The sequence below is a fragment of the Orcinus orca genome, chromosome 17, assembly GCF_937001465.1.
Source record: "Orcinus orca chromosome 17, mOrcOrc1.1, whole genome shotgun sequence".
NCBI lineage: Eukaryota > Metazoa > Chordata > Mammalia > Artiodactyla > Delphinidae > Orcinus > Orcinus orca.
This window is the reverse complement of record NC_064575.1, coordinates 23,694,368-23,707,157: the sequence shown is the minus strand read 5'-3', so window position 1 is coordinate 23,707,157 and position 12,790 is coordinate 23,694,368. Positions and strand designations below refer to the sequence as shown.

Sequence of the window (12,790 nt, the reverse complement as noted above, 5' to 3'; positions counted from 1 at the left end):
TGACCTTATTGTTCTCTCCCCAGAAGAGAGTGATGTTTTCTTAAAGCCTAAATCATATAATGTCGTTCCCCTCCTTAAACGCCTTCAGTAGCTTCTTTATTTTAGAATAAAATCCAAATTCCTTACCTTCTCCTGCAAGACCCTGCATGATCTGGCCCTCCTTGCCTCTCCACATTATTTCAAACAGGTCACAGCCTCTCTCCTTTCCCTCTAAATTCACTGTCCTTTCTAGCCCTACAATATGTCAAGCTCTGCCCCATCTTCACACCTTTGCATTAACTCTTCCCTCTGCCTGGAAAACTCTAGTTCATAGCATGACTTGCTTCTTCTCCAACCTTCAGGTCCCAGCTCAGAAGTCACTTTCTAGAGGCTTTGTCTGACCTAACGCAGCCCACCCCCATTTCCAGTGACCTTACCATACCTGAAACCATCGTCATTTACTATCATTTCTCTGTCTCTCCCACTAGGATCTAAGTTCCTGGAGCACAGCTTCTTGGATTTCTTTCTGTCACCAGCCACTGGAATATTCCTTGCTAAATAGAGGCTTTGTCTGACCTAACGCAGGCCACCCCCATTTCCAGTGGGGGCTTTGTCTGACCTAGAGGCTTTGTCTAGAGGCTTTGTCTGACCTAACGCAGCCCACCCCCATTTCCAGTGACCTTACCATACCTGAAACCATCGTCATTTACTATCATTTCTCTGTCTCTCCCACTAGGATCTAAGTTCCTGGAGCACAGCTTCTTAGATTTCTTTCTGTCACCAGCCACTGGAATATTCCTTGCTAAATAGCTACCTGGTTTAATGAATAAAGGACTACCATCAGCAAAAAGGCTTGGAATGAATCAGAAAGTGTTTTCATTTATCATGAATTCACTTCCAGATGGATATTTAGACTCTCAGATACCTGTAATTTTGGTTCGAGTCATTAATTCCCTTAAGTGGAAGATAATTTTTAATAGTATAGCTTCATTGTTTGAAAAACGGGCAGAAAGCATTCCTAGGGTGAGGATTTGTTCATTCATACTGTTAAGTTGTCATATGCTTTGAATAAAAAACACCAAGCAGAATTCTTTTTTGTGAACCTTGGGGTTGGGGTGGGGGGCAGGGCAAGATTTAAACTCTCCCCCTTTGGTTTATCTTACATCTCAGGCGTTTGGATCAGTGGCTCAAGGAGATCAGGGAGCCTGAAATCTGTGAACTGTCTCCTTAGAATAAACACCGACGCATCAGGATCATGTACTTTAAAGTCTCCTAATTCTGTCTCTGCTTCTCAGCTCCCCTCACATCCCTCTCTCACCTTCTGCTCCCTCTCTTCGCTGCTGCAGCTCCTAGGGCTCAGTACTGCCCATTGCAGCGGGGAGCACAGGCAGGCTGTCTGAGATGCCCGGGAGCTACAGTGGGAATGGCTAGGTTGCTGTGTCAGGAACGCCGGCCACCTGGCCAGAGCCCCTGGGACCCCTAGGCCACTGGGCTCATGAAGCCCACAGGAGGCGTGGGCTCCTTCTGCTGTCACTAATCTTTCCCAGCAGACTGTGGCCATGTGCCACCACGCTCTGTCCTGCACTTGCCACGCTGTAAGTGACCATTCCCAACACACAGGGTATCCTCGCTCCGGGAAGTTGCCAGGTACCTTGTTTCAACTGAGAAACCTAGAGAAAGAGACTTGGGTGCGGGTGGGTGGCTGGCTGGATCAGGATATTAATCCCATCATAATAGCTGATGAATCATCCTCGAAATGTGTAAATGATTGCTTTCTAGAACAGGGCTTGAGGGCAGAAATCCTACTAGACTTGTAAACAAAGCTACATCAGTTCCGTCGTCAGTTCAAGGAAGGTGTCATGACTACTATGTTGATTGGTCAGGGTAGGCTTACGGTTGAAATAACCCATTCCCAAACGTCAGTGGCTTAACGCCGTAAAGGATTTCTCATGTCACAATCCAGTCAGGTCAGCGGGGGTGGTGAAGGGGTGTCTCTGCCCCACACAATCCTCCAGGGACCCAGGCTCCTTCCTCCTGGTACAGAGGTTCTTAACCTGGAGTCCACAGGTCCCGGAAAGGGGGTGGACAGAATTCAGGGAGTCTGTGAACTTGGATGGGAGAAGAAGTATATCTTTATTGTCATGAATCTTTTAACTATAATATAGCATTTCCTGCAATTATGATCGAAGACATCAAACCACAATAAAGTTAATGCCACCTGTGACTTTAGTATCAATAGAAATCATGGATATTTTCATATCACCTTTCAATTTTAGCAGATATCATGAAATATCATTTATGCTTAACACTACTTTGAAATTATGGTAGTTACTAGACTCACTTAAAGATCTTGTTATTTAATGGGTTAAAGAGTACATATATTACCATTTCACAAAATTTTTAAATATTTTGATAGCTGTTTCAGTACTCTTGCAGTTTTTCGTAATCCTATGTATTTTATTTTAAACATTAAAAAACATTATTCAAGAAGGGGGCCATGGAATTTAACAGACTGCCAGAAGGGTTCATGGCAAACAAAAGATTAAAAATCCCTGATCTAAACAACAAGGTCTGACTATATAGCACAGGGAACTATATTCAATATCCTATGATAAACCATAATGGAAAAGAATATTTAGAAAAAGAATGTGTGTGTGTGTGTGTGTGTATAAAACTGAATCACTTTGTTATACAGCAGAAATAAACACAACATTGTAAATCAACTATACTTCAATTTTAAAAATATTGAAAATTTAAAAATCTCTGATCTAGTGGTTCTACTGTCCCCTAAGTCCTTGGGTATCCCCTACCTCTAGTCAGCAGAGGGGGCTTGGGTGACATTGAGAAGTAGTTTAGGGACGAGGCTTAGAAGGAATGTGTGTCACTTCTGCCCATGTTCCCCTGGCCCTGACCCCACCTAACTGCAAGGGAGGCTGGGAAGTGAAGTCTAGTCTGTTCCCAGGCAAAAACGGGATGGGGCTTGGTGAGTACATGGAAGTGATTGTCACCGTGCCCATGGAAACAAGTAGCAAAGAGACAGCAGTCCAACGACAAGCACCCTCCCTGGAGAAAACTCACTCCCTGTCAAATTCACTCCGGGAAGTATAATCATAATAAGACCATAATAGCTGCCATTGGTTGAATAATTACTCCCGTCAGTATTGCGCTAAATGATTCACTTTCATGACCTCATTTAATCCTCATAATAACCTTATGAGACGGGTACTATTGTTCCTACTTGATAAATAAGGAAACCAGGACTTGAGAAAGGCAGTCCAGAATCGGTGCTCTCAATCCCTGTGCTGGACTGTTTTGGAAAACTTCTGAGATCCTTGTAAGAGAAGATGGAACCGTATCCTGGTGGAGAGAGTGGTTCCTGGAACCAGACTCCCAAACTTCATATCCCAGCTTTGCTGGAAGCTGGCTCATAGCCAGGGCAAGTTTTCCTGAAAGCTTTCCATGAATCTGTAAAATGGTGATAATAATAGCATCCATCTTTTAGGATTAAGTGAGATAAATTCTTAGACTAGCACCTGGCACGTGGTAAGTGCTCAGTGAACGTTAGACACTGTCATTGATGCCTAAATGACACTGTGACCACCTCAATGAAAGTGAACTAAACGTTCCAGCAGGGCTCAGTATTCATGAAGGATGCAAGAAAATCTCTGAGGTCACCAAGATCCTCCCCAGCCAGGGGGTTTCCTAGAATGGTGTGCTGAGTTTTAGTCAAGAGAATGGGATGCCGCTACTTTTCTAATGAAGGAAAAAATTAAAATTGTTGGGTTAGTTTTCATTTTAATGTAACTTTCTCTCCCATGTATAGAACTCCATGAAGGTGATGTTCAAATGCCTCTGGAAAAACTGTGGGAAGGTTCTGAGCACTGCAGTGGGTATGCAGAAGCACATCCGGACCATTCATCTTGGGTAAGGCAGCCCTCCCTTCAGAGCTTGGCGTGTCTCCGTCAGTTCGATCCAGGTCACTTGCACTCAGAATTACACACCACACTGTGCCTTAAAAATTCTGAACACAGGACTAGGGACTAAGCCAGCTGGGTCTTCCTAATCACCATGGAGATGCCCACTGCAGATAACATAGGCCAGTATGGCAAGTGGAAAGAAGGTGACTCACATTTGTAAAGCCTCCCTAATATACTCACTAAGTCAGGGGTCCCCAATCCCAGGACTGAGGATCGGTACCCGTCCGTGGCCTGTTAGGAACCAGGCCGCACAGCAGGAGGTGAGCGGCGGGCAAGTGAGCAAAGCTTCACCTGCATTTACAGCCGCTCCCCATCGCTCGCATTACTGCCTGGACCATCCTCCTCCACCACCCGCTCTGTGGAAAAATTGTCTTCCAGAAACTTTGGTCCCTGGTGCCAAAAAGGTTGGGGACCGCTGCACTGAGTGATATTAAACACATCACTGCTTGGAGGCTCAGGTCCTTCTGAAAATGAGGCTAATTATATCAGCCCTGCAGCGGCATGTGTGAGGGTCAAAACTAAAATGTATGTTAGAATAATTTGTAAAAGATGGACCACTAGGGTAGGGTAGGGTAGGGTAGGGTAGGGTAGGGTAGGGTAAGGGGTCCTTGAACCCCCTGAAATTGTCTGTAAAGTTAGATGTGCACTTTTTTCCCAGTGGAGTGTATTCGTGACTTTGAGCCTCAAAGGCAGATATAACCTGAAAAGGGTTTGAGAACCACAGTGACAATCAGTGCTGCTGTTGCTATTCTTATGATGCCTGATGACCTCCTCTATCATTTTCTGTTGCCCAGATAAGTCCTTTATTTGTACAACTGACATTTCCTTGTGTTATATAGAAACCATTCTAAGGAAAGATGAAACTAAGTTTCTAGCAACAGGGATTAGGGGGCCACTCCAGAGGGGCAATGGTAGTTCAGTTGCCTTGTGCTCTAGTCTCTGGGTTTTTCTTGTCCAGGAATCTGGGACTGAGAAGAGACCTTGAGAAGCTGTAAGTCATAACCAGTGTGCATAAGGCAAATCCAGATACATGACCAGCCCCCAAAATGCTTGGACACAGAGGAGCCCTTTCAAAAAGATGAGTGTTGAGAAATCAACACTACAGTCGCTTTGCCCAGCAAGGGATAAATTTAGGGAATGCATCATCCATTAAAAAAAGTGGTAGAGGGCTTCCCTGGTGGCGCAGTGGTTGAGCGTCCGCCTGCCGATGCAGGGGACGCGGGTTCGTGCCCCGGTCTGCGAAGATCCCACATGCCGCGGAGCGGCTGGGCCCATGAGCCATGGCCGCTGAGCCTGCGCGCCCGGAGCCTGTGTTCCGCAGCGGGAGACGCCACAACAGTGAGAGGCCCGCGTACCGCAAAAAAAAAAAAAAAAAAAAAGTGGTAGAAAAAGAAAACAAGAACTGGTTCTAAGGTGATTTTGCTGATTGGTGTGGCTCGGCCCCTTCAGTGACTGGAGAGAAGCAGAGATCTATCTCCCTAACCTGTAGGCTTGGGATGCTGGAGACACAGCCAGACCCTTCCAGGGCACAGCACGTGGAACGTCACCAAGCGCCGTGGGTGTGGCCCAGCAAAGCAGGGAGTCTGCTCCGCTAGCCTGAGGGTCCACTTCATCCTCCAGGAAACACCACACTGAAACACTGCGGGGCAGAATGCCCTCCTATTCCTAAAGGCTTCGGAGAAGGAGATCCTGCAGCTTCTCCCCTCAAACCTCACTGTCAGCACAGCTCACAGAGTAAATAGCTCAGAGTTCTTTAAAGGTTTAGCTATAATCTGGAAGCTATAATCAGGACTTGGGGTGTTTGTTTTAAGGTCTCTCTGCCCAACGATTCGAATCCTATTCAGCACTACACAGAAACACATGCCACATATATGTATTTATAGACTGTAAACGGCATCACAGGATTTTCCTTTGAGCTTCTGGGGTGCTCTCGTGGTGGGTGAAATTCAGCGTGCAGCTGCTGTATTCACTGCCCTGGGATTCCCTTTTTACCCTGTGTGCTTCACATCGCCTTGGTGAATTAGGATTCACATCCCTGCCAGCCATCGCCCAGGAATGGGCCTGCGTTAGCAGGACTCCAAGGCTGCTCTGTCTGTGTATGAAGCTCTCATGGACCTGGGTAGGGTTCGGAAGGGGACCGCCTTTGCCTTAACCCATGTCCTCCATGATGTGACTGTAGGAGGATGGGGCATTTTTAATGAGTGTTGGCTGTGGGACCTAGGGGAAGAAGGGGGCATTCCAGAACCCCCAAATATGTGTCTTGCATCTGATGTAGCTGCAGTGCACACCATGTCAGTATAAAAAGTACACTGTTTTTCTCTTAAGTCTCACTCCATTCTTATACACCAGGGGCTGAGCCTGATTTATCCCCGTGTAGGACACACAGTTTCCCCCAGGCCTGTGTGTCTATTAGTGGCACTCAGGCAGCCAGTAGCAACTCGGCCTGCCCTTTACTGGAGAGGAAGTGGGGACAGGAATAGAACAGGCGCACATTCTTCAGCCCACTCTCTGGGGTCTTCCGTGCTCTGCTTGTAGGAAAGCCAAGCCCAGCCTGACCTGGTACAGTGCAGACACCTCCCTAGACGCCTCCTCCTGAGACCTCAGGGGAAACGGAACGAGGCTGGGAGAAGCCCCCGATGTGGCTAAACCGAAAGGCCGAGGAGAAGGGGAGATTTGTGTTTTAAGTTCTATACAGGGATTGTAAGTGGGAAAAAAGTTTATTCCGAGTCAGTGTCCTGCGCCTGCTGGATGTGGTCATGAAATTTGGGGATGCCGCAGGGAAGGGAGATGTGCAGAGGCTATCCCATAAAACCAAGTGGCCAGATGTGCACCATTTCCCTAGAAATTCATAAATCCAATGAATGTTATTATTTACTCGACAGTTATTTTATGCAAAGCTTTCTGTGGAAAAGTACAATTTTCCATGTCTCAGGGAGAAAAACTGCGGAAGTACTAGAAGATATTTTTCCTGGTGATAGTAAACATTGAGGCTTTTTTTTATACATATAAATTTATTTATTAATGTTTGGCTGCCTTGGGTCTTCGTTGCTGCCTGTGGTCTTTCTCTAGTTGCAGCGAGCGGGGGCTACTCTTCATTGCGGTGCGCAGGCTTCTCATTGCGGTGGCTTCTCTTGTTACAGAGCACGGGCTCTAGGCACGCGGGCTCCAGTAGCTGTGGCACGCAGGCTCAGTAGTTGTGGCGCACGGGCTTAGTTGCTCCACGGCATGTGGGATCTTCCTGGACCAGGGACTGAACCTGCGTCCCCTGCGTTGGCAGGCGGATTCTTAACCACTGCACCACCAGGGAAGTCACAACATTGAGGCCTTTTAACATCAGCCTTATTTTTATTTAATACGCACTCAGTGCTTATTATGTGTGCGGTACACTTCTAAGCACGTATGCAGTAGGCCTCCATACCTGCAGCTGTGGAACCCACAGATATGGTGGGCCAGCTGTGCTATGTCATTTTTTTTGTTGTTGTTTGTTTGTTTGTTTGTTTGCTGTACGCGGGCCTCTCACTATTGCGGCCTCTCCCGTTGCGGAGCACAGGCTCCGGACGCGCAGGCTCAGCGGCCATGGCTCACGGGTCCAGCCGCTCTGCGGCATGTGGGATCCTCCCGGACCGGTATGTCATTTTATATAAGGGTGCAGGCTGCCAAAATCACACACACAGCTAGAAGCTGTCAGGATTTGAACCCAGGAGATCCGACTCCAGAATTCATGCTGGGAATCACTGTGCTATAACATCAGCTTCCTTCGTTCATTCATTCAACATTTAATAGGCACCTACTGTAGGCCAGATGCGCTGATATATGTGTAGTGTGACACAAAGATGAACAAGACATAGCCCTAGAGAATCAGTCTTAGGGAGGCGACAGGGGTTTAAAAAAAAATTGCAGAAATGTACCAAGTCATTACATAAAGTGAATTAAATAAACTGAACGAACCTCACAGGGAGCTCAGAGGATCTAACAGTTCGGAATTAAATCCTAACACCTAACGTGCAAAATACTTCCCCGATTTGAGAGCTCAGGTCACTTCCACCTCCCACCTCTCGCCCGGCCACTGTCAACTGCTCCACAGTCTGCTCGCTGGCCTCCCACCCCTCTTGCCCTCCTCTCCTCTATTCTCTCTCCAGACAATTGCCAGAGTGATCCTTTTAAAAAGTAACTTATGAGGGCTTCCCTGGTGGCGCAGTGGTTGAGAGTCCGCCTGCCGATGCAGGGGACACGGGTTCGTGCCCCGGTCCAGGAAGATCCCACATGCCGCGGAGCGGCTGGGCCCGTGAGCCATGGCCGCTGAGCCTGCGCGTCCGGAGCCTGTGCTCCGCAACGGGAGAGGCCACAACAGTGAGAGGCCCGCATACCGCAAAAAAAAAAAAAAAAAAAAAAGTAACTTATGAGTCTATTTCTGTTTTGTAAATAAGTTCATTGGTATCATTTTTTTAGATTCCATATATAAGTGGTAGCATATGATATTTGTCTTTGTCTATCTTACTTCACTTAATATGAAAAGCTGTAGGTCCATCCATGTTGCTACAAATGGCATTAGATGGCATTAGAAAACAAACTTATGGCTACCACAGGGCATAGCATGAGAGGGGGTGAACTGCGGAGAGATAAATTAGGAGCTTAGGATTAACAAATACACAGTACTGTATATAAAACAGATAAACAACAAGGACTTACTGTATAGCACAGGGAACTATGCTCAATATCTTGTAATAACGTATAATGGAAAAGAGTCTGAAAAAGAATATATATATGCTTTATATATATATATATATAATAAAATATATATATAATTACTTTGCTGTACACCTGAAACTAACACAACATTGTGAATTAACTATACGTCAATTTTAAAAAATAAAAAATAAATAAAAAGTAACTCAGAGTCCTCAAAATCCCCGGAAGCTTCCATCACATTCAGGACAAAATCCCGTCTTTCCCCAGGGCTACACAGCCCTGTGCGATCTTGCCTCTGCCTTCCTTGCCACGCTTCTCTCCTTACTCTCTGCCTGGTGCCCCGAGCACCAGCCGCCTGCCTCTCTGCCCTTCTTGGAAAGTGCCAGGACGGCCCACCCCAGGACTCTGCATTCTTCCCACGTGGTTCCCACATGGGTTTCTCCCTCACCTCATATAGACGTCTGCTCAAATATTACCTCCTCGGAGAGTCTTCCTCTGAACACACTATTTAAAATGATGCCCCCGTCATTTAAGCTGATTAAGGACACTCTTAATGCTGCTTAATTTTTCTTTCTGGGATGTATCACTACCTGATGTATTAAATGTCTATTTCCTTATGGGTTTACTTTTTTTATGAGTTATAGTCGATGTACAATATTTTATAAGTTACAGATGTACATTCTGGTAATTCACAATATTTTAAGGTTATACTCCATTTATAGTTGTTACAAAATATTGGCTATATTCCCTGTATTGTACAGTAATATATCCTTGTAGCTTATTTTATACATAATAGTTTGTACCTCTTAATCCTCTACCCGTATACTGCCCCTCCTCCCTCCCCTCTCCCCACTGATAACTACTGGTTTGTTCTCTATATCTGTGAGTCTGCTTCTTTTCTGTTATATTCACTAGTTTGTTGTGTGTTTTAGATTCCATATATAAGTGACGTCACACAGTATTTGTCTTTCTCAATCTGACTTATTTCACTTAGCGTAATACCCTCCAAGTCCATTCATGTTGTTACAAATGGCAAAAACTTCATTCTTTCTTAATGCCTGAGTAGTATTCCATTGTGTGTGTGTGTGTGTGTGTGTGTGTGTGTGTGTGTATGTGTGTGTGTGTATCTCACATCTTCTATATCCTTCATCTGTTGATGGACACTTAGGTTTCTTCCATATCTTGGCAATTGTACATAGTACTGCTATGAACATTGGGGTGCATGTATCTTTTTGAATTACTGTTTTGTTTTGTTTTTTTTAGATATATACCCAGGAGTGGAATTGCTGGGTCATATGGTAGTTCTATTTTTAGTTTTTTGAGAAACCTCCATACTGTTTTCCACAGTGACTACACCAATTTACATTCCCACCAACAGTGTACAAGTGTTCCCTTTTCTCCATATTCTCGCCAACATTTGTTATTTTTGTTCTTTTTGATGATAGTCATTCTGACAGGTTTAAGGTGATACCTCATTGTGGTTTTGATTTGCATTTCCCTGATGATTAGTGATGTTGAGCATCTTTTCATGTGCCTGTTGGCCATCTTCATGTCCTCTTTGGAAAAACGTCTATTCAGATCTTCTGCCCACTTTTTAATAGGGTTGTTTTTTTTTTTAATGTTGAGTTAATGAGCTATTTATATATTTTGGATAGTAACCCCTTATCGGTCATAGCACTTGCAAATATTTTCTCCGATTCAATAGGTTGTCTTTTTGTTTTGTCAGTGGATTCCTTTGCTATGCAAAAGTTTTCAAGTTTAATTAGGTCCCATTTCTTTATTTTTTACTTATATTTCCTTTGCTTGGAGACAGATCCAAAACTTATTGCTACAATTTATGTCAAAGAATGTTCTGCCTATGTTTTCCTCTAGCAGTTTTATGGTGTCATGTCTTACATTTAGGTCTTTAATCCATTTTTAGTTTATTTTTGTGTATGGTATTAGGGAGTGTTCTTATTTCATTCTTTTACATGTTGCTGTCCAGTTTTCCCAGCACCACTTATGGAAGAGACTGCCCTTTCTCCATTGTATATTCTTGCCTCCTTTGTCGCAGGTTAATTGACCACAAGTGTGTGAGTCTATTTCTGGGCTCTCTATTCTTTGCCATTGATCTATGTGTCTGCTTTTGTGCCAGTGCCATACTATTTTGATTACTATAGCTTTATACTGAAGTCAGGGAGCATGATTCTTCCAGCTCTGTTCTTTCTGAAGATTGTTTTAGCTATTTGGAATCTTCTGTGTTTTCATACAAATTTTAAAATTATCTGTTCTAGTTCGGTGAAAAATACCATTGGTATTTTGACAGGGATTACATTGAATCTGTAGATGGCCTTGGAGAGTGTGGTCATTTTAACAATATTAATTCTTCCAATCCAAGAACACGGTATATTTTTCCATCTGTTTGTGTTGTCTTCAATTTCTGTCATCAGTGTCATACAGTTTTTTGAGTACAGGTCTTTTACCTCTTTAGGTAGGTTTATTCCTACGTATTTTGTTCTTTTTGATGTGTTCCATTATGGGTTTCTTGTCTGCCTCTCCCCCTAGACTGTATGTTCCATCAGGGCAGAGTCTATTTATGTTTTGTTCACTGTAATAGTGGGACTCTAAAAAAAGAGCCAGGACATAGTAGACTCTCAGTGAATTGTTGTTGAATAATTGATTGATTGGTTGGTTAATTGAATAAATTGCTTTAGGAAGTTAAGGAAGGCTTCCCTGGAAGTGGACAGTTGAGTGTTGCAGGATAGGTAAGAGTTTGCCAGGCAGACAGAACAGAGGAAAAGCATTCCAGACAGAAGGACCAGCATGTGATGTGCCAGATTTCAAGGCAAGAAAATGGCTTGGGTGAGTAGGATTGTTTTGCTCTCTTTTGCATTAGGCGTGTTGGGGAGTCTGACTACAGTGATGGAGAAGAAGACTTTTACTACACTGAGATCAAGCTCAACACAGACTCGGTGGCAGACGGACTGAGCAGCCTGGCCCCGGTTTCGCCCTCCCAGTCCCTGGCTTCGCCTCCTACTTTCCCCATCCCAGATTCCAGCAGAACAGAAACTCCTTGTGCCAAAACTGAGACAAAATTGATGACACCCTTGAGCCGCTCTGCTCCCACCACCCTCTACCTCGTGCACACCGACCACGCTTACCAGGTGACTGGCAAGGGACCGTGAGAGTAATCACTTGACTCCTGACCAAAAGCAGTAGCATTCTGACTCTTTTTCTCCTTTTAAAGCCAGAATCTCGCACAGATGAAACCCTGTAGGTCCTTGGACTTTGCAGTACTGATTGAAGATCTGATCCCTGAGACGCTGTTATGAGAATTAAAATCCTTAATACTGTAAAACTCTCAGAAGGGAGCCTGGCACATGATATAAGTGCCTGTTAAATAAAAAAATAAAATAAGTGAAAAGATGAGCATTGAAAAGTGCTGACACAATGCCACTTTCGTCCTGCACCCCAGTCTGGGACTTAGTGCACTCCCTTCTGAATTGGTAACTCACTCTCTCAGACTGGAGCTCTGGTTGTCAGTGTTCCCCAAATCAACAGTGTCAGCATCACCTGGAAACTTGTTAGAAATGTATATTTCTTGGGTTTGCCCCAGACCTGTGGGACCAGAAGGAGGGGTGGGGCTGAGCAGTCTGTGTTTAACAGACCTTCTAGGGGATTCTCCTTCACTCCAAAGTCTCATAAGACCTTAGAGACAAATCCTGCAAATACAGGACACGGCTAAAGCTCCTTTTCCCCCAGCAATTATGAACTCTTTTAAGTGTTGATTTAGTAAGATTTCAATACACTCAGATTTTTAAAAAACTTTTCCCATAATTATCAACCACCTTATGTAACTTTTTAGAAGAAAAATCTCCTGTACATATTTGTAATTGTGTTCTCCCACCCTTGTTTTATAAACACTTTCCATAGAACTGAATATATAACCGAATTCAATTAAATAAAAACATTAAATGGTTTCAATCATTCTTTTGTTAGGGATCTACTTTTTAGTCTATCCAGCTTTTTAATTATCATTAGTAAATCTACAGAGGATACCTCTGTGCCAGTAGCTTTATTTTTTCTTTAGATTTCCAGAAGAGTAATTATTGAATCTTAGGATATAACATGAACAGCTATGTATTGCCAAAATATTTTCCAGTGGT

General features: G+C 44.2%; 1 protein-coding gene across 5 annotated transcripts in view; it reads left to right on the top strand.

The window, feature by feature from the left end:
• Positions 1 to 12,790, top strand: part of ZNF704 (zinc finger protein 704) — a 219,986-nt gene that overhangs the window by 184,517 nt on the left and 22,679 nt on the right. For all 5 annotated transcript variants that reach the window (XM_049700190.1, XM_049700192.1, XM_049700193.1 and 2 more), the window contains 2 exons: positions 3,803 to 3,903; positions 11,521 to 11,788. In XM_049700190.1, coding sequence (XP_049556147.1) covers positions 3,803 to 3,903; positions 11,521 to 11,788 — 369 coding nt within the window. The remainder of the gene's footprint in view (positions 1 to 3,802; positions 3,904 to 11,520; positions 11,789 to 12,790) is intronic.